Source organism: Emydura macquarii, unplaced genomic scaffold, assembly GCF_026122565.2.
Source record: "Emydura macquarii macquarii isolate MOO-44397 ecotype Brisbane River unplaced genomic scaffold, CSIRO-AGI_Emac_v2 contig_1627, whole genome shotgun sequence".
NCBI lineage: Eukaryota > Metazoa > Chordata > Testudines > Chelidae > Emydura > Emydura macquarii.
Genome location: NW_027131764.1, coordinates 14,062 through 37,970, shown reverse-complemented (window position 1 = coordinate 37,970; position 23,909 = coordinate 14,062). Strand labels below are relative to the sequence as shown.

The window sequence follows — 23,909 nt, the reverse complement described above, 5'->3', positions numbered from 1 at the left end:
TGCACCCCGAAGAGGCATGCGCAGTGGGTGAAGGGATCTCGGGGGAGGGGGTTAAACTGAAGTGCATCCTGGGGTGGAGCGGGGCTGGAGTGTGGGCAGGGCCCCAGGGGGAAGGGTGGAGCAGGAATAGGGGCCATGGTACAAGCACCGATCTCACTGTAGGTAGTAGAACAGCTGTACTATTTCAGGACTGCCCACACGCACTGTGGTTTGCCTCATTGCACCACATGACGAGCTCCCATTCTACACATTCTATTGCAACTTACAGTAAATGCCCACAAAATTGTTTGCAAATGTTCATGGAAGTCACAGTCTTACTCAGAGCTTTTCTCAGGGCCTCCTTGACCTCCTTGTTTCTCAGGCTGTAGATGAGGGGATTAACCATGGGCGTCAGCACAGTGTAGAAGACGGAGAATACTTTGTTCAGGTCACGCAGCGCAGCTGTGTCTGGGAGGATGTAGACAAAGATCAGGGTCCCGTAGAAAACTGTCACCACGATGAGGTGAGAGGAGCAGGTAGAAAAGGCCTTTTGCCTCCCGGTGCTGGAAGGGATTCTCAGGATGGCGCTGATGATACACATGTAAGTTGTGAGGGTTAAGAGAAAAGGGGGAAGAAGAAATATGCAGGAGATGAGGAAGAACACAAGAACCATCTGGCTGGTATCACTGCAGGACAATTTTATCAACGGGGTGTAATCACAAAAGAAATGGTCAATTTTACTGGGCCCACAAAAAATCAGTTGTGATACCCAACATGTTGTGATGGTGCCGACTGCAAAGCCACTGAGCCAAGATCCAACCGCTAGCTGGAGGGAAAAGCCACTATTCATGAGGGCTGCGTAATGCAGTGGTTTGCATATGGCTAAATATCGATCATAAGACATCGCTGATAAGAGACAACACTCTGTAGATAAAAGAGAACCAAACATATAAAACTGTATGAGGCAACCAGCAAATGAAATGGTCTTGTCCCCACTCAGGAGACTGGCCAGCATCCGGGGCAGAATGGCGGAGCTGTAGCAGGTCTCCAAGCAGGACAGGTTCCCCAGGAAGAAGTACATGGGAGTGTGAAGGTGCTGATCAGCCACAACTAGCACCATGATGGCCGTGTTCCCAGCCATGGTCACAACGTATATCACTAGAAACAGCGGGAAGAGAAGAATTTGCAGTTCATGGAAATTCCCAAAACCCAGGAGGATGAATCCCATGATGGACGTTCGATTTCCCCGTTCTGGGTCTGCCATGGGTTCTACTGAGAAAAATATTTCTTTTTAAAAAAGCAACAACAATAACAACCTATGAAATATGATATAAAACAGATTCATTTTGTTTCCTGGTCTCACCTTATTTTTGTTGTTTAGTTCTGGTTTTGGAGGCAATATAATAGGAGTCATAGAAATTTGGCGGGGCAATGATAATCAATGGCACACATAATAAGAGGACACAGAATATATAGGAATGACCAAGCAGGTGGAACGGATGGGGGTGTAGCACTAGATGTGAAAGAGTCAAATGGAGTACAAATCTTCAATGAATTAAACTGTTCCACAGACTCTCTCTGGAGACAGAGTTCATGCAAGAGTCCATGCTTGAATAATAAGAATATAGGAGAAGGAATATACTACCAACCAGCTCACCAGGGTTGTGATGGTGATTGTGAAACACTCAGGGAGATTAGAGAGGCTAAAAAACAAGAAAACCCAATAAAAATGGGGGATTTCAACCATCCCCATTTTGACTGGGTACATGGCACCTCAGGTGTTGTGCTGTATGTCAGATATGGGAGGTAATTCATCTGCTCAACTCAGCACTGGTGAGGCCTCAGCTGCAGGATTGCATCCAGTTTTAGGAATCAAACGATAAGAAAAATTTGGACAAATTGAAGAGAGAGTTCAGCAGAGCGCAACAAAGGTGATAAAAGGTTTAGGAAACTTGCCCTGTGAGGAAAGGTGGAAAGAATTGTGCATGTTTAATCTAGAGACGAGAAAATTGATTGAGGGACCTGATAACAGTCTTCAAACATGTAAAAAAGGGGACAGTGATCATTCTCCATGTCCACCGAGGGTTGCAAAAGAAGGAATCACCTTAATCTGCAACAAAAGAGATTTAGGTATAGGGAAAAAAAGTTTCTAACTCTAATGAATTCCAGCTAAGCACAGGGACAGGTTACCAAGGCAGGTTGTGTAATTCCCCTTAACTGAATGTTTTTAAGAGAGCATAGATAAAACACGTGTCAACAATGGTCTAGATAGTCAGCATGGCAGGATGGAATAGAACAGTGGCTCTCAGCCTTTCCAGACAACTATACCCTTTCAGGAGTCTGATTTGTCTTGCGAACCCCCAAGTTTCACCTCACTTAAAAACGACTTGCTTACAAAATCAGACATAAAAACAGAAAAGTGTCACAGACACTATTACTGAGAAATTGCTCACTATCTCATTTTCACCATATACTTCTAAAATAAATCAATTGGAATATAAATATTGTACTTACATTTCAGTGTCTAGTATATAGAGCCGTATAAAAAGGGCATTGTCTGTATGAAATTGTAGTTTGTACTTACTTCGCTAGTGCTTTTTATGTAGCCTAGTTGTAAAATAAGACAAATATCTGGATGAGTTGATGTATCCCTGGTTGAGGAACACTGGAAAGATGACCTCTCAAGGTCCTTTTCAGCCCTTCATTACTATGATTTATTATTCCATTTCCTTGTTCCGCTCATAACTGAAGTTTTCAGTTAACCAGTATAAAATTAGTTGTAGATTTTTTAAACGATGTCTTTATTTAAGAAGTTTTAGCAGGTTTTCAATTTCTAGCTATGTAACTTACCAGAGACAATACAATATTAGTTTTAATACTTGTCTATTTCTCCTGCTAGAAATCTGCTAGAAATCACATTTTTGCAGTCATATCAAACTGTAACCTCATGTACTGTAGGGTTGCTTTTTATCTTCTATAACTGAGATAGCATTCAGATGGCAAATTAAGGTAGATAGATAGATAGATAGATATTGTGAAGGGAAGGAAAGACAGAGAGAAACTCTCAGATAGGCAGAAATAATGAACACAAGCAAGCAAAATAGATTGTGGAGGGAAGGCTAGATTGCAACACATGGGCGGGCAGACAGTCAGCTAGCTAGATACCTCATTGAAAATTTTCTATTCCAAACCTTTTTCTCCCACTGGATATGTGTTAAATTCTTTTCTGAGAGGCATTAATTACATTAGCCTAAGAATAAGTTTATTTTGTCAGTTTCTGTCCACGTTTCTACCCTCTTTTCCTGCCTCTGTAGTCTCACTGCCTCTGGAATTTCACCACCATCAGTCCTGAACGATGCTTTTCATTCAGTGAGTGGGCGAGGAGGCTCAAAATCTCATAAATCCCCACAAAGACTTTCCAGCTCAGCTCCGCTCTGGCTAGAACTGGAACCCAGGGTGTTCTACATACATCTGAACCTGTCTGCTCAGATGTGTCTTACAGAAAGAGAGTGTCTCTGTTACACATCATTCATGACTGTAGGTTCTAGAGAGCTACTCAGGGTCTTATATTTCCATCATGGATATGTTTGACTTTTAATTCTAAAAACAAAAATCCCAAGAGCAAAAGCAGCTATAAACTCCCAAATGTAAAAAGCCAAAATCTGATTTCTTTTTTTTCAGAGAAAAAACTGAAAATGTGCTGGTATTTTGGTTTTTGAATTTTCAATGAAACTTTTTAAAATAAAATTGAAGAAAAGCAGACACTTTCTATGAACATTTTTGTTTTGTTGAAAATCCAATTTCCCATCATGAAGAGTTTTGATGGAAAAATGTCACCAAACCCTAGCAGGTCCTACTGTGTACTGGAAAACTATGTACTGGACAGGAGGGATCAGGTATAAGAGTATACATTCTCCTTTACCTTCTGTTTATCTGATGAGAAAAGTTGTGCTTCTTCCAAAACAGGAATAATAAAAGCTGGAATCCCTGATGTGACTTCTTCATGCAGCCTTTCAGAGACCAGGATACAGGATCTAGAGTCTATATCCTATCACCATCCTCTTCCTGGACTTGTGTAATGAGATGAGAGAGTGCTGAAAAGGACCGAGAGCTCTATTTTCCTGCCTCGCACAGCTGGCTTTTACCTGATACCAAAGAGTGAATGCCTCCTCTCATTCATTACACAAGAGAGAAACATTTCCCTGGACACTTCTACTAAAGGGAATTTGCAACCACCATGAAGGCGGAGTAAATATTACATTTATTATTGGAACTTAGTAACGAGTTTAATAGGGAAACTTCTAAACTCAGTGAGAAAGTTGTAGAGATAGAGAAATGCCTAACCTCAAAGGAGATGTTTTCTTTGCTAACTGCTAAGGCGCTTTCACTCCACAGGAGTCCAGTCATTCCCCCTTGTCTGCTCTCCTGTCTCTAAAATGACTAGTACCAACTGTTTAGAAGAAGATTCATAGATGCACGGACGTCAAGGCAAGAAGGGACATTGAATCCTCTACTTGAACATACTGTATCTAACAGGGCATTACATCTCACCCAGCTACCCCTTAACTGAGCCTCATAACTTGTGTTTGGCTAAAGCCTATCTTCCAGACAGGCAGCCAGGCTGGATTCGAAGACATCAGGCGATGGAAAATCCACTGCTGCCCATGGGAGCTTGTTCCAATGGTTCATCGACTTCTCTAGAGGAGCGACTCCCTAGTTGGGGTGCAAGGAATGGCGTAGCAGGGTCTTCTTCTCTGGCACCTCCCTGCCAGCTGTCACTCTGGCCATGTGGTGGGCTACTACTTGTGAATCAGGCCTCCAGCCAGGTCACCTTTCTGATAATGGAAAGCAGGCTTGCACTATCCTCTGGGTTCCAGCCCAGGTACCCTGTCTTAAGCAGCTCCAGTCTGTCTGTAAAGACCCACTGCTTCCTCCATGAGCTAATTCCCACCTTGGCCTGTGCCTAGACCTTCCTCACAGCCCCTTCTCAGGCTCCATTCTCCACAGAGCCCTGAAGTAAAGAAGATAAGTTATAATGAACAAAGCAAATGTACGGGTCCCATGCCAGGCCTCTCTGCCCTAGAAAGGGCTTTGGCATCTATCAGGTTTAGAAGAGCCACTGGCCCCAGACCAACTCCCCTCCACACAATCTCTAGGTTTCTCTGGCCCCATCCAGGCCTTCCTTCAATGTGTTAGCGCAAGAGGTCCTTTCCTTCTCCTCCTCAGCATCTACTGTATTGGACTTTTAACTCCTCCCTCCAGGCTTTGTCCCCTCTCGTAGGTGTAACTTCTCCGCATGAAGGCACTTATACACTGTCACCAATACACCTCTCAATCTTGCTTTGGATAAGACTAAGAAATGGAACACCACACCTATATAGAAAGTTCCCGGTCATCCTAATCAGTTAGCTGTTGGCTCAACATGGGTGGGTGCTCTGCTAATTCAGAAGCAATAAATAGCTCATCACTACAAGCAGTAAAGTCATGGGGACCTAACCCTGTTTCCTGGTTTACCTAAATCTCCTATTGATCATGACTGGTAAGGAAGTAGGCACAGTAGCTTAACTCAAAGTCTTACGCTCATAATGGCTTGAGCAGAGAGTCAGGAGACCTCTGAGTTCGATTCTCATGTCTTCTCTTGAGTGATCTTAGTAACACTTTGCACATCACCCACGTCAGAAGGATAAATACATTAAAATATAAGTATTAGAATCAGTCCAAAATGTATCCTGTGCAACAGTTTTCCATTGGAAGATGCTGATTGGAGGGAAAAGAATCTTTCCAGGGAAACTCATTGATTCCACTAAAGCTTTGAATGGAAACCAGGCAGGCTGGCCAGCTGGTGGGCAGCCAGGGCATCCAGCTCCCAATTTGACTTCTCGCCGTGTCCTCAGCTGCCCATGCTGTTTGGCTTTCCTGCTGTCCAGCTTCAGCAGGAAATGTCCATTTGGATGGACTTACCTTTTTCCATGGAAGAATCTTTCATGTGAAAAATCACTAACAAGCCTTTAAATAAATGAAGGGAAAATAAAAACAGATTTCCTCTTGCAGCCATAACTGTGCCACTCTGGGAACACCAGCCTTCCATCTCCCCTCTTGATCAAACTAACTGTGCCTCCAAGCACAAAACTCGACTACATCAATATGTACTACAAATGATGTGGGTAGGGTAGGAAAGGGCAGTTTGCTGAAGGATTGTGTAAATGGTGTGGCCACCTCCAGAATGCCCCCTCGTGGGTGACTTGGGATGGCTCTGCAGTGCCTGGTCTCCGTTTCCCTCCTTTGGCGTCCACACTAATTCTACTAAGGCTCACGTGTCCCTTCTTGGCGCGTGGCTGATTAACATAAAATTCTAAATAAACACAGAAGACTCTTCCAGCGCAGTCTCATGCTGGACACAGCCCCTCCTCCCTAAGGTCTCTCTGTCTATCTGTCTTCAAGTTTCCAAGTTGGGAACGGCTTTTCATCCCTTCCCAGGATCTGCTTCTGCTCTCCCCTCGGGCAAAGGTCCATCTCCTGTAGGATCCTCTTGAGCTCTGCAGGTCCTGCCACAGTTTCCTCTCCTATTTCCTGTTCTTCTCTGGCTCTTTAGAAGGAGCAGCTGCCCTGTCAGGCCCAACTGAATGGCTGTTAATAAGTCCCAGATGTGTTGGTCCCATTCCCTAATAAAGGTCTAGCTCAGCCGGTGAAAGGGTGTGTGAAGAAAGGAAGGCTGAGAGGGTGGAGTTCAGGTTATTGTAGAATCATAGAAGATGAGGGATGGAAGGGACCTCAGGAGGTCATCTAGTCCAACCCTCTCCTCAAAGTGCATGCTCTATAATTAATTGGAGCTATGGTAATAATAACACTAACAAATGTTGATGAAGTAAATGAACTGGCTCCTCAGCTCTTGTAAATCAAGATAGCTCCATTGACTTCAACTCAAGTACGTTGCTTTACATCAGCCGAGGACATGGCTCAGTAGGGGTCTCACGCGGGCTGAGTGGGTTGGATAGAGAGAGCCCAGGCTGAGATTTGCCTTCAGCTATCCAAGGATTTTCAGGTGGGCACCACTATCTTGGATTTCACTCCAGAAGTTAGATTGGAGAAGGGAAAGTGGCTATAACCAAACGGTGGGTGTATGGATGAGACACAAATGGAAAGATCCACATCATGTCTAGGATTCAAACCAAGGTTATTATGGCTACTGTATGGAATACCACAAAAGGGACTGGCACAGAGATTGTGATTATACTATGGCTTTAGGTAAGGTGTGCAAAGAAGAACAGGAGGGGAAGACTATTGTGCATGTTTGGACCTCTCTGAAATGATGGCTAGGGAAGGCATTTTCCAAACTGCCAAGGGAATCGTGATAACCAATTTCCATTCAATGCTAAGGCAAGTTGAGCATCCAGATCTCTTAGGTGTCTCTGAAAACCTGAGCTTATTTGTAAACTGGATGGATTCTCTGAATTTCCATTTCATGAGAAATTTCAACATTTGTTTTTATTTTGAATTAGAAAAAAAGTTAGATGTCTTTGAAATCCTCTGCAAAATGAAACCTAAAAAATAATATTTGTGGAAAACTGTTTTGGAGAAATCTTCAAAATTCATTTTAAAATGAAACATTGATGTTGAAATTTATTTTATTTTATGGTTTTTAATGTTCTTATTAATTGTATTATTTTACTTTATTTTATTTCATGCCATAATTCAACATAAAATATGAGTCAAAACATTCCATTAGTAGATGTTACTTCCATTTGCAGAAGGGTAATGCAAAGAAATTCCACTGCCTTCAATGACATTATTCCAGATTTACTCTGGTGTAGCTGACAGCAGAATCTCTCTCGCTGGTCTTCCATCTCCCCTCTTTAAAATGAGGATAAAATTTACCTAACCTTATGCCTTTTCAGATGAAGAAGATTTCCAAACAATTAGTCTGATTCTACTTTCCTGCACCTTGGTGTAAATGAAAAGTAATCCTGTTTGGTCAGTGGATTTGATTATCCAATCACTCCGCCCAGTGTAAATCAGGACTAACTCCACTGGAGGCAATGGAGCTGATTCCCCCACCCTCATTCTCATATTACACCAAACTTCACAGGCTAAGGATGTGACTCAAGGATATTAAGATGGTTAGCACAAAAGGAGAGTCATTTGAGTTACCTAATTCTGACCCTAGTTCTTCTGTTTCCATCCATAGGCAGCACATAATGTTCTCAGACAGACAGTGTCCAAGCAAACTACAGTGACCACGTTCCTTCTCCTGGGATTCTCTGCTGTTCCTGAGATGCAGATTCTTTACTTTATCCTGCTCCTACTGCTTTACCTGGCAGCCCTGTTGGGGAATCTTCTCATCATCATATCTATAGCCCTTGACCACCACCTTCATGTCCCCATGTATTTCTTCCTTATGAACTTGTCCATCCTAGACTTTGGTTCCATCTCTGTCACCATTTTGAAATCACTGGTTAATTGCCTCATGAACACCACTTCTATTTCCTATGCTGGCTGTGTCTCCCAAGTCTTTTCCCTCTTCTTGTTTATGGAAGCAGATTTTTCCCTTCTCACTGTCATGGTGTATGACAGATACATCTCTGCCAACCACTGCACAATGAAGAAGATTTGGGAAAGTGTGGGCCCCTTACAGAATGCGGGAGGCAACCTAGTGACAGAGGATGTGGAGAAAGCTGAGGTACTCAATGCCTTTTTTGCCTCTGTCTTCACAGACAAGGTCAGCTTCCAGACTACTGCACTGGGTGGCACACAAAGGGGAGGAGATGAACAACCCTCAGTGCTGAAGGAACAGGTTGAGGACTATTTAGAAAGATTGGACATACACAAGTCCATGGGGCCAGATGCAATGCATCCTAGGGTGCTGAGGGAGTTAGTTGATGTGATTTCAGAGCCATTGGCTCTTATCTTTGAAAGCTTGTGGCAATTGCGGGAGGTCCCTGATGATTAGAAAAAAGGAAAGATAGTGCCTATCTTCAAGAAAGGGAAGAAAGAGGGTCCAGGGAACTACAGACCGGTCAGCCTCACCTCAATCCCTGGAAAAATCATGGAGCAGGTGCTCAAGGAATCTATTTTAAGGCACTTGGAAGAGAGGAAGGTGATCAGGAACAGTCAATATGGATTCACCAAGGGAAAGTCATGCCTGACCAACCTGATTGCTTTCTATGAAGAGGTGACTGGCTCTGTGAATGAGGGGAAAGCGGTGAACATGATATGCCTTGACTTTAGCAAAGCTTTTGATACAGTCTCTCACAGTATTCTTATCAGCAAGTTAAAGAAGTGTAGGTTGGATGAATGGTCTATAAAATGGATAGAGAACTGGCTAGATCATTGGGCTCAATGGGTTATGATCAATGGCTCCATGTCTAGCTGGCAGGCGGTCACAAGCGGAGTGGCCCAGTGGTCGGTCCTGGGGCCGTTTTTGTTCAACATCTTCATTAATGATCTGGAAGATGGGGTAGATTGCACCCTCAGCAAGTTTGCAGATGACACTAAGCTAGGGGGAGTGGTAGATACCATGGAAGGTCGGGGTAGGATACAGAGTGACCTAGAAAAATTGGAGGATTGAGCCAAAAGAAATCTGATGAGGTTCAGCAACGAAAAGTGCAGAGTCCTCCACCAGGAGCAAGGCCTAAACTGACAGTGATTCACTAGTGTTTTGAGGAGTAGGTTTTTGGGGTGGGATTTTCAAAGGAGCCGAAGGGAGTTGGTTGCTGAATACTCATTGAAAATCATGGCCAGCTGAAAATCTCATTCATGCCCAAAAAAGGATTTAAGCATGAATTTATCTCTAAGTCCACAGTGGGACTACTCCCATATGTTCAAGATAAGTACTTCCTTAAGTATTTTTCTTAATCAGTGATTTAGTTCAGATTATTCAAAGGAAATGAGTTTAAGAATCATGGATTAAGAATCATAATAACTGCGAGTTCAGACAGGAATCTATGACAATATAGACCAACCCAGAATCTCCCTTTCATTTTTAAGAAGCCTGGTTATAATTCTTCTATGTATCCAATTAGAATAGAGAAACTGGGCAAATTAACATGTAACCAGTCAAAACAACTCAAATTTCACACACTGAATACTAATCAGGAGCTGCTTGTAAGTAAACTATAGAGCAAAAAATATTCACAGAAATCCTTTGGTGACGAATGTTGAATAATGAATATTTTGAAGAAAATCATGATCCGGACAATGAGTAAAAGAAGCACAATAATTTTAATGGATTATCCATTTATTTGTATAACCAAGTGCTATACTCGGCATATGCAGTGTACACAACTGTATAGTGATAGGGTATTCAAATAATAATGCCAAACTCAGCAAAGAACTCCCACCCCTAAGAAGAGTGTCCTAACCGTTGGACTGTTGGAGACTGATGTGGGTCCCGCCGTCTCTTCTGCTGAAGCTGTTCCACTGTGGATAAACAATTAAAGGGATATTGGAGTACGGGCACTTGGTCCCCATTTTCTAGAAGAGGGATCTGACCGCTAGACCACACAGTCCTTCCGTCTGCCTCTCTCTCTCTGGCCCAATGATTCTTTTAAAATATTTATCTACAGGGGAAGAGCATCAAAAAGAGAGGTTGACAATAGCAAGAAAGAAGTAAATCAAATAAATAATAGCCAAACTCTGTGATCCAGGGCACCTCTGAGGCATATTCAGATCCTTGTGTGGATGAGACCCCACTGGCCAAATCCAGACACCTTTGAAGTGAACAGCTAAATCACAATGGTCATGTTTCCAGAGCTAGCTGCGCCACTGTTTGAAATAAAACTTCACCTTTCATTGAGAAGCCATTTAAGAGACAATCACATTGACACCCCAATAGAGAACAAAAAAAGGTACCGCCATCTAATCAAACATACTCCATCCTTGGAAATTCCCAACTTCCAAAATAAATTTAGAATAAAAAAGCATGTCAACTAGCCAATAAATCAAAAATGAAGCAAGGACACAGAATAGAATCAAACAAACAAAGACTCTCACAACCGAAGTACATGTTTTACCCCAAAACAGGAGAACAGCCAGAGACTCCATGCATTCCACCATGGACTTTCTAATGGATATTGATGTTATGGGCAATGTGTTCAGACACTATGGTGATGATGACCATATAAATCCTTATGACAGATAGACTATGATTTTATTTCTGCTGGAGTAAACCCCTAGGACAAAGAAGCAAATCAACCAAACAATCAAGAAAACAAAACAAAAACCAGAAATAATTCAGAAAAAAGAAAAAACAAGAACCCTAGAACTTCTCATATTCCAAGTAGAATTTCTACCCCCAAAAATAAGAGTCAGAGACACAGTGAAGTCCATCAGAAGCTTAGCTATGACTATTCATTTTATATGCAAAATGCTTGGATAGCATGGTGATGGTGGCAGCATAACTCCTAAAATACATAGATTCTGATCTTTTCCTACGTGTGTAATTCAACAGTAACAGTGGACTAAGAGTGGATTTTTACTATTGCATAAACAGATTGCTGGCTATGTTCTCATGGTGGCAATATTTTCAACAGCTGATTATGTTTATAAAGAAACACAGACTGCGATCACGGTCGAGGAAGCAAGAATGTCCTTTTATTCTTGGTAAATAATCTCCACCCAATCATCTTCTTCACTGCATTTTTGATCTCTTTATTCCTCATGCTATAGATGATGGGATTCGTGACTGGAGGCACCATGGAATAGAGAACAGCCACCAAAAGGTACAGACCTGAGGTTGAGCTGGAGGTGGGTTTCAGGTAGGTGAAGGAGGAAGTGGAAAGAAACATGGTGATTACAATGAGGTGAGGCAGACAGGTGGAGAAGGCTTTATGCTGGCCCTGCTCAGACGGGATTATCAGCACAGTTTTGAAGATCTGAACATACGACACAATCATAAAAACAAAGCAGCCAAGGGCTAAACATGCACCAAATGCAATAATCCCAACTTCACTGAGGTACGAGTCAGAGCAGGTGAGCTTCAGTAGCTGGGGGATTTCACAGAAGAACTGATCCACTGTGTTGTCTCCACAGAAGGTTAATGCAAACGTGTTTCCAGTGTGCAGTGCTGAGTAGACAATACCACTGATCCAGGCAATGGCTGTCATTTGGACACAAGCTCCCCTGTTCATCACTCTCTCATAGTGCAGTAGACGGCAGATGGTGACGTAACATTCATATGCCATGACAGTCAGTAAGGCAAGATCTGCGGAAATAAGGAACAAGAAGAGAAAGACTTGGGTGATGCATCCAGAATAGGAAATCAACCTGGTGTTCATGAAGGAATTGTCCATGGACTTGGGGACGGCGACAGAAATGGAGCCAAGGTCTAGGATGGACAGATTCATCAGGAAGAAGTACATGGGGGTGTGAAGGTGGTGGTCGAGGGCTACAGTTGTGATGACGAGAAGATTCCCCACCAGGGCTGCCAGGTAAACCACTAGAAACACCACAAAGTGCAAAATCTGCAGCTCCCGAACGTCGGAGAATCCCAGGAGCAGGAACTCGGTCACAGCGGTTCAGTTTGACATTTTCTTCCTCTGTGTATTTTCTGATGGCTGTGGGGGGGAAGGATAAAGATAATGGTTGGGATTACAGTGACAGAGGGAATGGCCCTGTTCCCCCTCAGTAATATCTCATCAAAGGTGCACAGCCCTCGTCCCTTCCATTGACTAGGAGTGGTGAGTTATCACCTGAAGGTAAATAGGCTCCTGTAAAGTCAATGGAGATGCAGCAGTGCACATCACCTGAAGGTCTAGATCAGGATGTGTCGTCATGAAATGCCATGTGAAGGACGGAGCAAAGTGCAACCCCAACACAACACTTCTAGCCAAGATGGATCCCCTCTCACTTCAAACCGCAGGCTCTGAGCTTGGCCATGAAACTAAAATGGCAACACTGCCTGACATCCACTTTCAGTGGAAATATGACATAGTGTTACTCGGTACCTGTGTGAGAGCTCCTGTGTAATGATTGCACTGCAACACCACCCAGGCGGCCTGCTGCCTGCTGATGGCTTGATTGATGACACCAAATCCCAGTTGCATTTCCCTCTGTGTCATTGTGGGCTAGAAGCATCGCTCATCTGCCTCTGTGCTGGGTCATTTACTGCTGTAACTTTATGTGTGCCCAGGTCCCTGGCAGTCAGGAGACTTGGCTCTGCCACCGACCTACTCTGTGACCTTGGGCAAGTCATTCCTCTCCCTGTGCCTCTGTTTTCCCTCCCTACATTGTGCTGCCTTGTCTGCTAGGACTGTGAGCTCCTTGGGGGTGGGCTGTGTCTGGTTATGTGTATGTTCTGTTCCCCTGTCAACAGCATCTGTTTTTAGCTGGCAGCAGAGGGGAGCAGCGGATCCAGCGCTAGAGCAGGAGAGCTCGTTCTAATCACACTGACCTTCTCCATGTCTTGGGCAGGGTCCAGAGAAACAGGCTTTGGCTGGGGGATCCAACCCACCGTCCCCAGTTGAAGGCACTAGTGTGTTTAATACATACACTGGGGGATCACCAACTTTGCCACTTCCTCTGCTTTACCGTCCTGCAAATGTCCCTTTGAAACAGAAATAAGCGCCATTGCAACAGAGCGAATGTGCTTTTATTGGCCAATATTAATGTTCCCCTTTCGGTTTACACCTACATTTCCAGGGGGGATGGTGAGATATTCTGTGCTGAAATTATAACAAAAGGAAATTGGGTTTTCTACTGAAGAAGTTATTATGCAAAGTCTCTGTTGTCCTAGAAATACAATATAGATATTGGAAAACTGAGAACATATTTTTCCTGATTTCAGCAACTTTTTTTTCAGATATCAGCTTTTTTTACCCGAAATCACCTGGCCCCTGTCTCTGTGCCATGGGTTTAAACTGTGACGTTCCATTTTCTAGCTGCTTGTTTTCCCGGGGGAGGGCGGGGAATTCATTCAAAGACCATAAAAATCAATGACCCCCAAAAGCCTAGACTTGATGGCTGTCACTGGTGGTCCTTCAGCCAGGTGTCAAACACCTGTCCCAGCCAGGGCAGCTGTCTGAAATCCAGCACAACACACGGCCCCTGAGAGACAGCAGGAATGTGCCGTCAGCTTGGCAATAATTCCACAACACAACGCTTAGGATTTCATACCGTCATATCCCCCAGAGTTACACAAGCAAACAATAAACCAACAGCCAGCATAACACAAGCAGAATTTATATGCCCAAAAGGAGAAGACCCAATGACCTCATCAAGTTCACTAGACTTTGATCTGGCTGCTGCTTTTATGTGGAAGGTGCTCAGCTAACCCAGGGATGGGTGGCAGTAGAGAGATCTGAGGGAGACACATAGATAGATAAACAGATTCCGATCTTATTTCCACTAGTGTAAATCTACAATAACTCCATTGACCTGTGTTTGTGTGTGCTAGAAATAACCAAATAGGTTGTCCCTGGGCCGGATTGGGGAGACGAAACTCTTTATTGCCTGCTCATTCCACCTCGACGCCGCGAGTGAGCAACGGGGGGGTTGCTTTACAATTCTTTTATCCATACCAGTATGTAAATATGTGATAAAGTCAGGCCAGAGGGCTGCAAAAAGGCATACCAGGGCCAGAGTGTGAGCCCAAGAATGCCTAACGCCCTGGTTCCTGCAAGGAGGGGAGAGATGATTGCAGGGCAGTTAGAGACACCTGGACCCAATGAAGGGCCAGTCCAGGTGTACTTAAACCATGCCTTCCCTAGGGGGCGGGGGAGAAGCACAGGAGGAGGAAGCTGCCGGAAGACTCATAGCAGCTGGAGGAGAAACTCCCCCCCAGGCCAGGAGACAGCGTCTCTGCAGCTACAGGAGGAGAAAACCCCTGGCCCCAGTCAGCAGAAGGAAGCTGGAGCAAGGTACCTCCAAGGGGAGACAGGGTTACTGGGGGCTCCCTGGCCCACTACAAAGGGTTGAAGCGTGAGACCCACTATGGAGGAGCTGGCTGTTTGCCACAGTATGTATCCATTTTTATTCCCTCCAGTTGAGTGCCACTGGTGTGCCTGATCAAGAGTTCTGGTAGCCACATGTTTCGGCCTGTCATCACCTCAAAGGGTGTTTTGTCAGTAGACGCAGCAGGTGTTGCTCTCAATGCCATTAGAATTAAAGGCATGAGGGTATCCCAGTTACGTCCATTGGCATCAACTAGTTTCCTCAACATTATTTTTATAGTTCGATTGGTTCGTTCCACATCCCAGATGACTGAGTCTCTGCAGGACTCCCATTAATTTAAGGCAGTTCTTAAAGAACTGTCCAGTTAAATGTGATCCCTGATCTGACTCCACCTTTACAGGGATCCCCCATTGAGAGACAACTTGTTCTACTAGTACGTTGGCTGTGGCTTTTGCAGTATTGGCTTTTAAAGGAAATGCCTCTACCCACTTTGAGAAAGGATCGACAACCACTAACAGATATTGGCTGCCTCTTTGGGTCCTTGGCAGAGGACCTACGAAGTCAATCTGCAAAGCCATCCATGGTCCCTCATATACCTAAGATTTTAATAGTGTGTTTCTTTTAGATGGAATAGGATTGGCATGAGCACATGCGAAGAAGTTATCACAGTATTGTTGCACATCCATCCTCAGAAGCGGACACTATCCCACAGATGCAAGACGTTGGACAGTTTTGTCCATTCCCTGATGACCTCCTGTTGGAGTGTCATGAACCATATACATCATTTCCCTCTGTAGGTGTGTTGGAACTACCCACACCGGGAAAAGACCTGCTGTATACATCAGAATTCCATCCACTATTTGTAACTGCTGTCCATATCTTCTGTATAAAGGATTTGTAAGTGACCACTCTCCTTCTGTTTTGGATAGCTCTTGAGTTACTCTCACTATGTCCTTATCTAATTTCTGCATCTCCTTTAAGTCAGGTATGTTATTCTTTACAACTTTAGTTGTGGCAATGGGGCATACTAAACCAGAGATAGTTCTGGGACACACGCTTTCACTCCATGATTTTCCTGATTGGGCTCCTTCTCTGGCCAATTTGTCAGCCTTCCCATTTTCCATTGTATAGGGCTCTAATTTACAGTGGGCCCTTATCTTTTTCACTCTAACTGGCTTTTTCAGAGTAGTAAGGTTTTCTGTCAACCATTGGATGTATTTTAACAGTGAAGCATACTTAATAGATGACCCATCTGAAGATGTAAACCCATTAGTTTCCCAATATGGTAGAAACTCTGTAAGAGAATTGCACACCCATGCTGAGTCTGAAAACAGACAAATGTTTTGAGTTGTAGTGGTGATGGAAAATTGCTCACAATGTTCCAACACACAAGCTACTGCTGCTAATTCAGCATATTGGGCCGAATGTGGGGTGCATGCAAATGCCTTCTCTCAAGGTTCTCCTTCTTCTTCTGGTGGAACTGCATAAATTCCAAACCCTGTATAAGGTTTTCCTTCATGATAGTAACTAGGGCCATCCACAAAGAGTTGGTACCACTTAAAGGAACCTGCTTCTTGTATTAAGGGTAGGAAAAATTTTCTTGCCTCCCCCCTTTGATGGTGTTGTGCAGTATCTGGACACATACGTGGTTCCCCTCTATATAGTAGGGCAGTTGGTAACAAAGATGATGTCCTAACAGGTTTTACTGCAATATCTTTCCCTTGCAACATCAATGCCCAGTGGGCTAAGCAAGCATTTGAGACTTGCCCATCCTTTATCCTATTGGACAACAAAAACTGAAGGGGTGTGTGCGATGAGTGTAATATGATGGGGCTGAGGCTAATTAGAAAAGAAAAATGTTGAATAGGCCCAACTGGTGGCCAACAAATACTTCTCACAATTGTCATATTTAAGCTCAATTGATGACATTAAACGTGAGGCATAAGCCACGGGTCAAATTTTCCCATGTCTTTCTTGGGAAGCCACAGCCGCTAACTCATTAACACTCACCACCATCTCCAGATGATAGGGTATTTCTGTATTTGGAGTGATTAACACAGGCACCTTGGCAATGGACTGTTTCAGCTGAGATACTGCTTCAGTGTGTTGCTCAGTCCATTCCCATTGGACCTTCTTCTTTAACCATTGGTACAAAGGACCTGCAATGGAAGCAAAATTGGGAATAAAGCTCCTATGATACCCAATTAGACCCAAAAAAGATCTTAAAGTTGTTGTGTCCTGTGGTAGGGGCAAATTTTGTATCGCATCTACTTTCCTTTGTACTGGGGTTCGACCCCATTTTGACAAAATAAGACCTAAGAAAGAGACACACATAGTCATTAACTGTGCCTTGACAGGGTTCCACTTCAAGCTGTTTCTTTTAGAACCTGAAGGAGCTCGTCAAGTCTTTCCAGCTGCTCCTTCTTGGTACGAGTTGCTATACAAAGGTCGTCTACATACTGGAACAAAACAGTTGGTTTAGAGAATCGCGACAGTACCCGTCTCATTTGCGCATGAAACAGTGCCGGAGAAGTTTTATATCACCGGGGTAAACGATTCCATGTATACTGGACCCCTTGGAAACTAAACGCAAATCGGTACTGGGAAACGTGGGTCAATGGTAACGTCCAAAAGCTGTTACTGATATCGAGAACAGTAAACCATGCTGCTGCTGGGTCAAAGGATTTGAAAAGGTCTGGCATTTTAGCCACAGTAGGGGCACAAGTGGGTGTTACTTGATTAAGATGTCTATAATTAATTGTGAGATGCCAGGAACCATCCGGTTTCCTAACAGGCCAAATAGGGGAATTGGCAGTGGAAGTGCACCTATGTAGTACTCCCTGTGTTAGTAAAGACTTAATAGTCTTGTTTATATATGGTTTGGCTTGATCTGGATAAGGGTATTGCTTTTTTCTAAGTCCATACCTGGATTTTCCACCCCCAAATTATTGGGGTATGCATACTCTATAGGCCAGCAGGTTCATGAATATTAAGGATATCCATGACATTTTTACTTCCCATTTCAAATATTCCATGACTTCACCTTTGTGGGTTTTGTGGTGTACTAGTTTGGGCCTGACATCATTACTTTCAACACTTTTCTAGGCCAAAAGTCTCGAGTATGTCTAACTACTAAATCATCTATGCAAAAACATGACCATATATGTCTTGTTTTTGCTATACGTCAACACTTTCAACACTAGTTTCTGAATATGTGTATAATAATAATAACGTAGCTGTCATAAAGGATGTGGCCTGTAAGGTACCTTGCATTACAGCAAAATATATATACATTTATAACTATCATACAATCATACTTAAATCTATAAGAAAAGATATATATCTCTATATAATAGAAGCAAGCAGGCTAGTTCTATAGGCTACAGCTGGGAGAGAACATATAAACAGACACTTAATGAGATCACTGAGTGTGTGCTCTGCAGCCTTGCTGGATTACAGTGAGTGAAACTCTGTCATGTTACAGCCACAGAATCAAAAATGTTCTAGAGACTGAAGAGGCAAAGATTTTATGGGATCTGATAACTGTCATAGGCCAAATACTGCAGGCAAACAGGCTGGACATAGCTGTTGTAGACAAACAAGCTCAGCAGAGAGAAAAATGGAAAAGAAACAAGAAGAGAAGAAGGTGAAGTTGGTAGATCTCTGCCACAACATGCAATGGTTATGAACAAAGATGTTCCCAGCAACTTGGAGCAACGCCTAAGTATATGAATGAGCCGATCAAAAACACACTACGGGAGCAAGACATCATGGTCAGCAACCTCTCGCAGAAAGTGCTCTTAAAGCCCCTGTGATAATTTTAAGGAAAGTCGAAGGAGAATGAAAGTATTTGAGCAACTAAAATGCAGGAATTCTGTGGAGAGTTTAACAAGACTCCTGACTCCCCAAAACCTGTGCAGTCCATCTATGGTCAGGATGAACTGGTGACTCATGGGGATACATTTAGGATGGTAGCTTTCCCCTTTGTGCACTTAAACATCTTGTGTGCTGCTGGAGAGCTTCTCTGGCTTGTGTTCTACAGGAGGTCAGACTAGATGATCCAGTGGTCTCTTCTGGCCTCGGAATCTCTAAATCTCGGACACAAAACATAACAAAACGAACAAATAATAATAATAAACATTCCCATGATGCAATACTGCAGGGTAATCATAACATAAACCTGTCTGATAAATGGCCCCTAAGAGATTTAGCCCACTAAACTAGGTAAGACACAACGAACTCGCAGTCTAACCAGGCAAGATGGGCGCAGAGTGGGAAGGGAACCAGAGAGCCTTCGTTGAAAGCACTTGACTAAAGTAACCCCACAGGTCAGGTGTAGGATTCCTGGGTTCTAACACAGGAGCTACTCGCAAACTTCCAGTTCTAGATGGTTTTGGTCTGAGCCCTCTCTGTCTTTCAATATGATCATCTCCTACAATGTTGACATGTTATTTGTTTTCCTCACATAGTATGTGTGTGAGTGGTGGGAGGGTACATAGGCATAGACACATGGAGTGCTGAAAGGTTATGGGCTTAAATATACACAATTGTTCACTTTGGCAAGACACATTTCTTGTTTACTTTGCATTACCTTGGCACCTGGCAGTCCCTATTCCCCTAGCTGCTGCACAAATGCTTAGTGAGGGACAGTCTGTGCCACACAGAAGTTAGAATCTAAATGGGAGGGAGGGGAAACAGAGGCACAGAGTGGAGAAGTGACTTGCACAAGGTCACACAGCAGGTCAAGGAACAGATGCCAGGTCTGCTGAGTAGCAGTCCTGTCCCCTTAGCTATTGGATCACAGTCACTACTCTATACCCTACTGCTTCTCTGTAACTGTGATCCCTTGAGTTTATGGGAACTTTCAGGAAAGTGCAGTACAGACAGAAAGTAACTTTGGTCTCTGGGACTCTGCTCCTGCCTTGTTCAGAACTCCAGGGAGCGAGTGCCTGGAAGCCCTTAGGAATAGACATGGATAAATATCCTCGGAACAGCACCAGAGATAGCCACACACAGCTCGTCTGCAGAGATCAACAGGCCTTAGTGTATTCCCAACAGCAGGAGAGAACCGTCTGTCCTAATACAGTGCTAGGGGTATTAGATAGATAGATAACTGCAAGGAGCCTGGGGTTGGAGGAGAGAAGAGATGGGAGGATTCCCCACACACTGGCATGGTAAGTTTGCTGTTGTAATGAAATATACCTGGGGTTTACAGAGGCGCTCTTTAGAGAAAAAAATGTAAATCAACAATATGCATTTTTCATGCTTCCAGATCTTCTTTTAATTTTGCCATGGAAAACTCAAGCAGCCCGAATCAGGAGTTACCTTAGGAAAGGGATGATAGAATGTTTGTGTCTCAGTTTTCTCCCATGGAAGTGGAGGAATTAATCAAAATAATTCCCTTATCTTTCAGGTGGATTGAGAAACGTAAATGAAAGTTCTCTATACGCATTACATGCTTGTGTCTTGGGCTTGATGGTTCCTGGGAAACATGCCTGTTTAGCAGTGACTGAGAAAAGAGAGAGGGAGGGAGGGAAAAATTCCAATACATCTTTCTCTTTCTTTCACTCTCTTTCATGGCTGAGTGAAAAACAAATACAGAATCTATCCATGTATTGATCTAGTTATTTGTTGGTAGTTCTGTCTTTCCCTCTCTATATCTTTATGTTTCTTCTTCTTTGTATCAGTTTGTTGTTACTTTTATCTCGCTAGCTATTTGCTATTCCTGCTTTTTCTTTCCATTCGTTTGACGTGTTACGTTAATTTTGTTGGCATAAATTGTCCCAGAGAGTCAAAGGTGTTGACCTGTCCCTGTCACAGGACAATACTAAACAGTCAAACATGCTTCCAAGTTTTGAGTCCCAAGCAGTGGCGTTGGAACAGTTTTTATAGTGGGGCTGCTGAAAGCCGTTGAACAAAAAACTAAATCCTGTTTATGATGGAAACCACTTTCCATAGTTCCAGCAGCCCTGGCATGGCACCTGCACTGGAAAACACACGGCAAAGTTTGGAAATGTATTGACTGGGATACACAAGGAAAAATAATCAAATAAGAGGGAAAGCAAATTGAAACTGTAAAGCAGGACTCATTCAAACTCATCCCAATCTCTGTTTCAGAGACGGGGTATCAGATAGAGCTTGTTTATCTGGTGTGTAGTACACAGGATAGGTGTGCATTGGCTATTGCTCACTAGTTTGTCACACACCCAAAGGTCCTTAGTGCACGTTAATGTAGTTCAGTACATTAAAACAGGACTGTGTTACAATGAACTAGGGGACTTTCACTGCACACCACCACAGTCTGCATGGAAAGTTAGTGCACAACACACTACTGAATGCTAGAATGTGTGCCCCTGTAGTGCGGACTAAGGCAGAGTGCAGAGAAGCCCTTTAGAGTCTCTTATTCTCCCAGGCGATTCTTCATGGCTGGGAAGAAAGAGTTAATCCTGTTCTTGAATTTTGAGTGAACACTACATGGGAGTTATTTTTCCTGCCTTTGACAAGATAGACAGACACAAATTAGGGAGCATAAGAATGGCCAGACTGAGTCAGACTGGCCTGCCTAATTACACTTTTACACTTGAATTGCCATCGTTTCTGCCCCCTTTCTATTTTCCTCACTAGGATTTGACTTCCAATTTCTGAAGGATGACTGTCTGCTTTAACTGCCTGTTTTACTCTGTTTAACCAAAGTGACATTGTTTAAGTCCTCTTACTGTTTTATTTTAATTACTATTTAAGGTATACATTTAATTTGAACATTCATTATGCTTTTCTTTCTTTGCTTAAGTTTCCATGAAGCCTGCAGGCATTTCACTCTTGTGACTGTTTCTTTTATTTCTGTTTAACTAGTTTCCTCAGTTTTGTGTAATTCCCCTTTTTGAAATTAAATGCTACTGTGGTGGGTTTCTTTGGTATTTCCTGCCCCCACACCTTAAAGGATGTTAAATCTTATTGCATTACAGTCCCTATTCCTGACAACTCAGTCTATTAATCTCTTGGACCAGATCCTGTGCCCCTCCTAAGACCAAATCAAGAATTCTCTCTCCTTTTGTGGGTTCCTGAACTGCTCCAAAGAAGCAGTCATTGATGGTGTCTAGAAATTTTATCTCTGCATCCTATCCTAAGGTGACATGTAGCCAGTAAAAACAGGGACAATGGAAATTCCTCCTTATTACTGAGTTTTCTATTTTCGTAGCCTCACTATTCTCCCTGAGCATTTCACAATCACCATCACCATCCTGGTCAGGTGTTTGGTAGTATATTCCTACAGCTGTACTCTTATTATTTAAGGTGTGGCTTGACAAAGCCACAGCTGGGATGATCTAATTGGTCCTGCTTTGAGCAGGGGGTTGGACTAGATGACCTTCTGAGGTCCCTTCCAACCCTCATCTTCTATGATTCTGAGGTTGAATGATATCAGCAGGCCTTTTTATTTGGTCTAATTCATTCTATCTATTCTATTCTTTTTTTGCATCTTTTCCTAGCCACATGTGTTGCAAGAGGCTATTGTGACATCCTATGAGCTTTTGCTGGGTTTTTACAGCTGGGCTTACATTTAGGGCAAATGAGGCAGCCTGATTATTATAACAGGTTTTATTTTCTGTATTCTACAGATGGGGAACTGAGGCACAGCGAGATTAAGGTAAAATTTTTGGCTGCCCAATTTGAGATGCCTAGGACCTGATTTCTCAAAGTGCTTAGCACAGCACTCATTGCTGTCAGTTGCAGCTGTGATTGCTCTGCACTACTTTGTATTAGATACCAGGGTCCCAGGTAAGGCTCCCAGAACATGAGGAATATACAATGAATGCCCATCTGTGAAAAGTTTGCTTTAAGTGACTTGCAGAAGTAGAATATAATTCTCCAGGACAATATTCAACAGCCTTAACTGCTTTAGACCTTCCTTTCTCTTGCTGCAATCCGCTGCCTATGTCCCTACACACCTTCCACCTTCTGCAATAAATGATGCAGGGATTCTACAGACAAGACCTTCCTTCACTACTAGGGTGACCCAGATAGCAAAAGTGAAAAATCAGGACAGGGAATGGGGGGTAATAGGCATCTACATAAGAAAAAGTCCCAAATATCATGACTATCCCTATAAAATCGGGACATCTGGTCACCCTATTCACTACACAGCCCTGATTCATTCCACAGAGCCCCGTTCACCTGTGCACTGAATGAAAAAAACGTATGTGATCATGTAATTAAAAACTGTGGAAAAAAAAGTATGTGATCATGTAATTAAAAACTGTCTCATAATGGATACATACAAGGGGGCTGAATGAAGGTGGCATGGACAACATTAATTCTAGCATTTCCTAAGATTTGAGTGCTAGACTTGCCATTTGAATAATGTTCTTTTCATCTAGTTTTCAGTGTGCAATTTAAGATTTGTAATTTAATACCTGTGAAATTCACCCCGTGCAAGGGGCCAGTGCAAATAGCAGGCGCCAAACTCATGTTGCACTTGTACTCTAATTTGACCCATGGTCTACAGGAATCATTAAGCCCATACTGCAGCCTTGAAATTGCACCTATTTTACAGGAAGAAATTGGTTTGTTTAATCAATTCATAGATTTTAAGGCCAGAAGAGACCATTATGATAATTTAGTCTGACCACCTGTGTAGCACGCAGCAGAACACCCCCACCCAGTGATTCCCGCATCTGTTTAAGGTAGAGCAGGTCTTTTAGAAAGACAACCAGTCTGACTGCTAGGAACTCAGTGACAGGCAATGGAAATCACCCAGCAGGACAGATCCTATGACTGTATTTACAGGTTATTTGTTAAAGCTGCTCTTTGGATGGGGTGTGCGTGTGTTGGAAATGATGAGATGCAATTTGAGAAATCTGTTGACTCATCCTTTTGAGTCATTACTGTGGCCTGAGTAAAGATATGCTTTATTTGAGCTACAAGTTATTGGGCTCGATGAAAGCAGGAGGTCATCTTAGATGCTCATGTTGTTCTTTTCTGGCTTTAAGATATATGAATCTATAGAACAAGGGTGAGTCATGTTGAGCAATGCCTGGACGTGGCCA

At 43.1% G+C, this 23,909-nt stretch overlaps 1 protein-coding gene and 1 pseudogene across 1 annotated transcript; both read right to left on the bottom strand.

The window, feature by feature from the left end:
* Positions 1-262: 262 nt before the first annotated feature.
* LOC137157903 (olfactory receptor 6F1-like) lies at positions 263-1,243 on the bottom strand. Its single transcript, XM_067555335.1, has one exon. It carries the CDS (start codon positions 1,241-1,243, stop codon positions 263-265), a length of 981 nt encoding a protein of 326 aa, XP_067411436.1.
* Positions 1,244-11,540: 10,297 nt separating this feature from the next.
* On the bottom strand, positions 11,541-12,503 carry LOC137157902 (olfactory receptor 14A16-like; annotated as a pseudogene).
* Between the last annotated feature and the right edge of the window lie 11,406 nt (positions 12,504-23,909).

Excerpts from the sequence above, each read along its gene's own strand:
- LOC137157903 (XM_067555335.1), bottom strand. The coding sequence starts at position 1,243 with ATGGCAGACCCAGAACGGGGAAATCGAACGTCCATCATGGGATTCATC.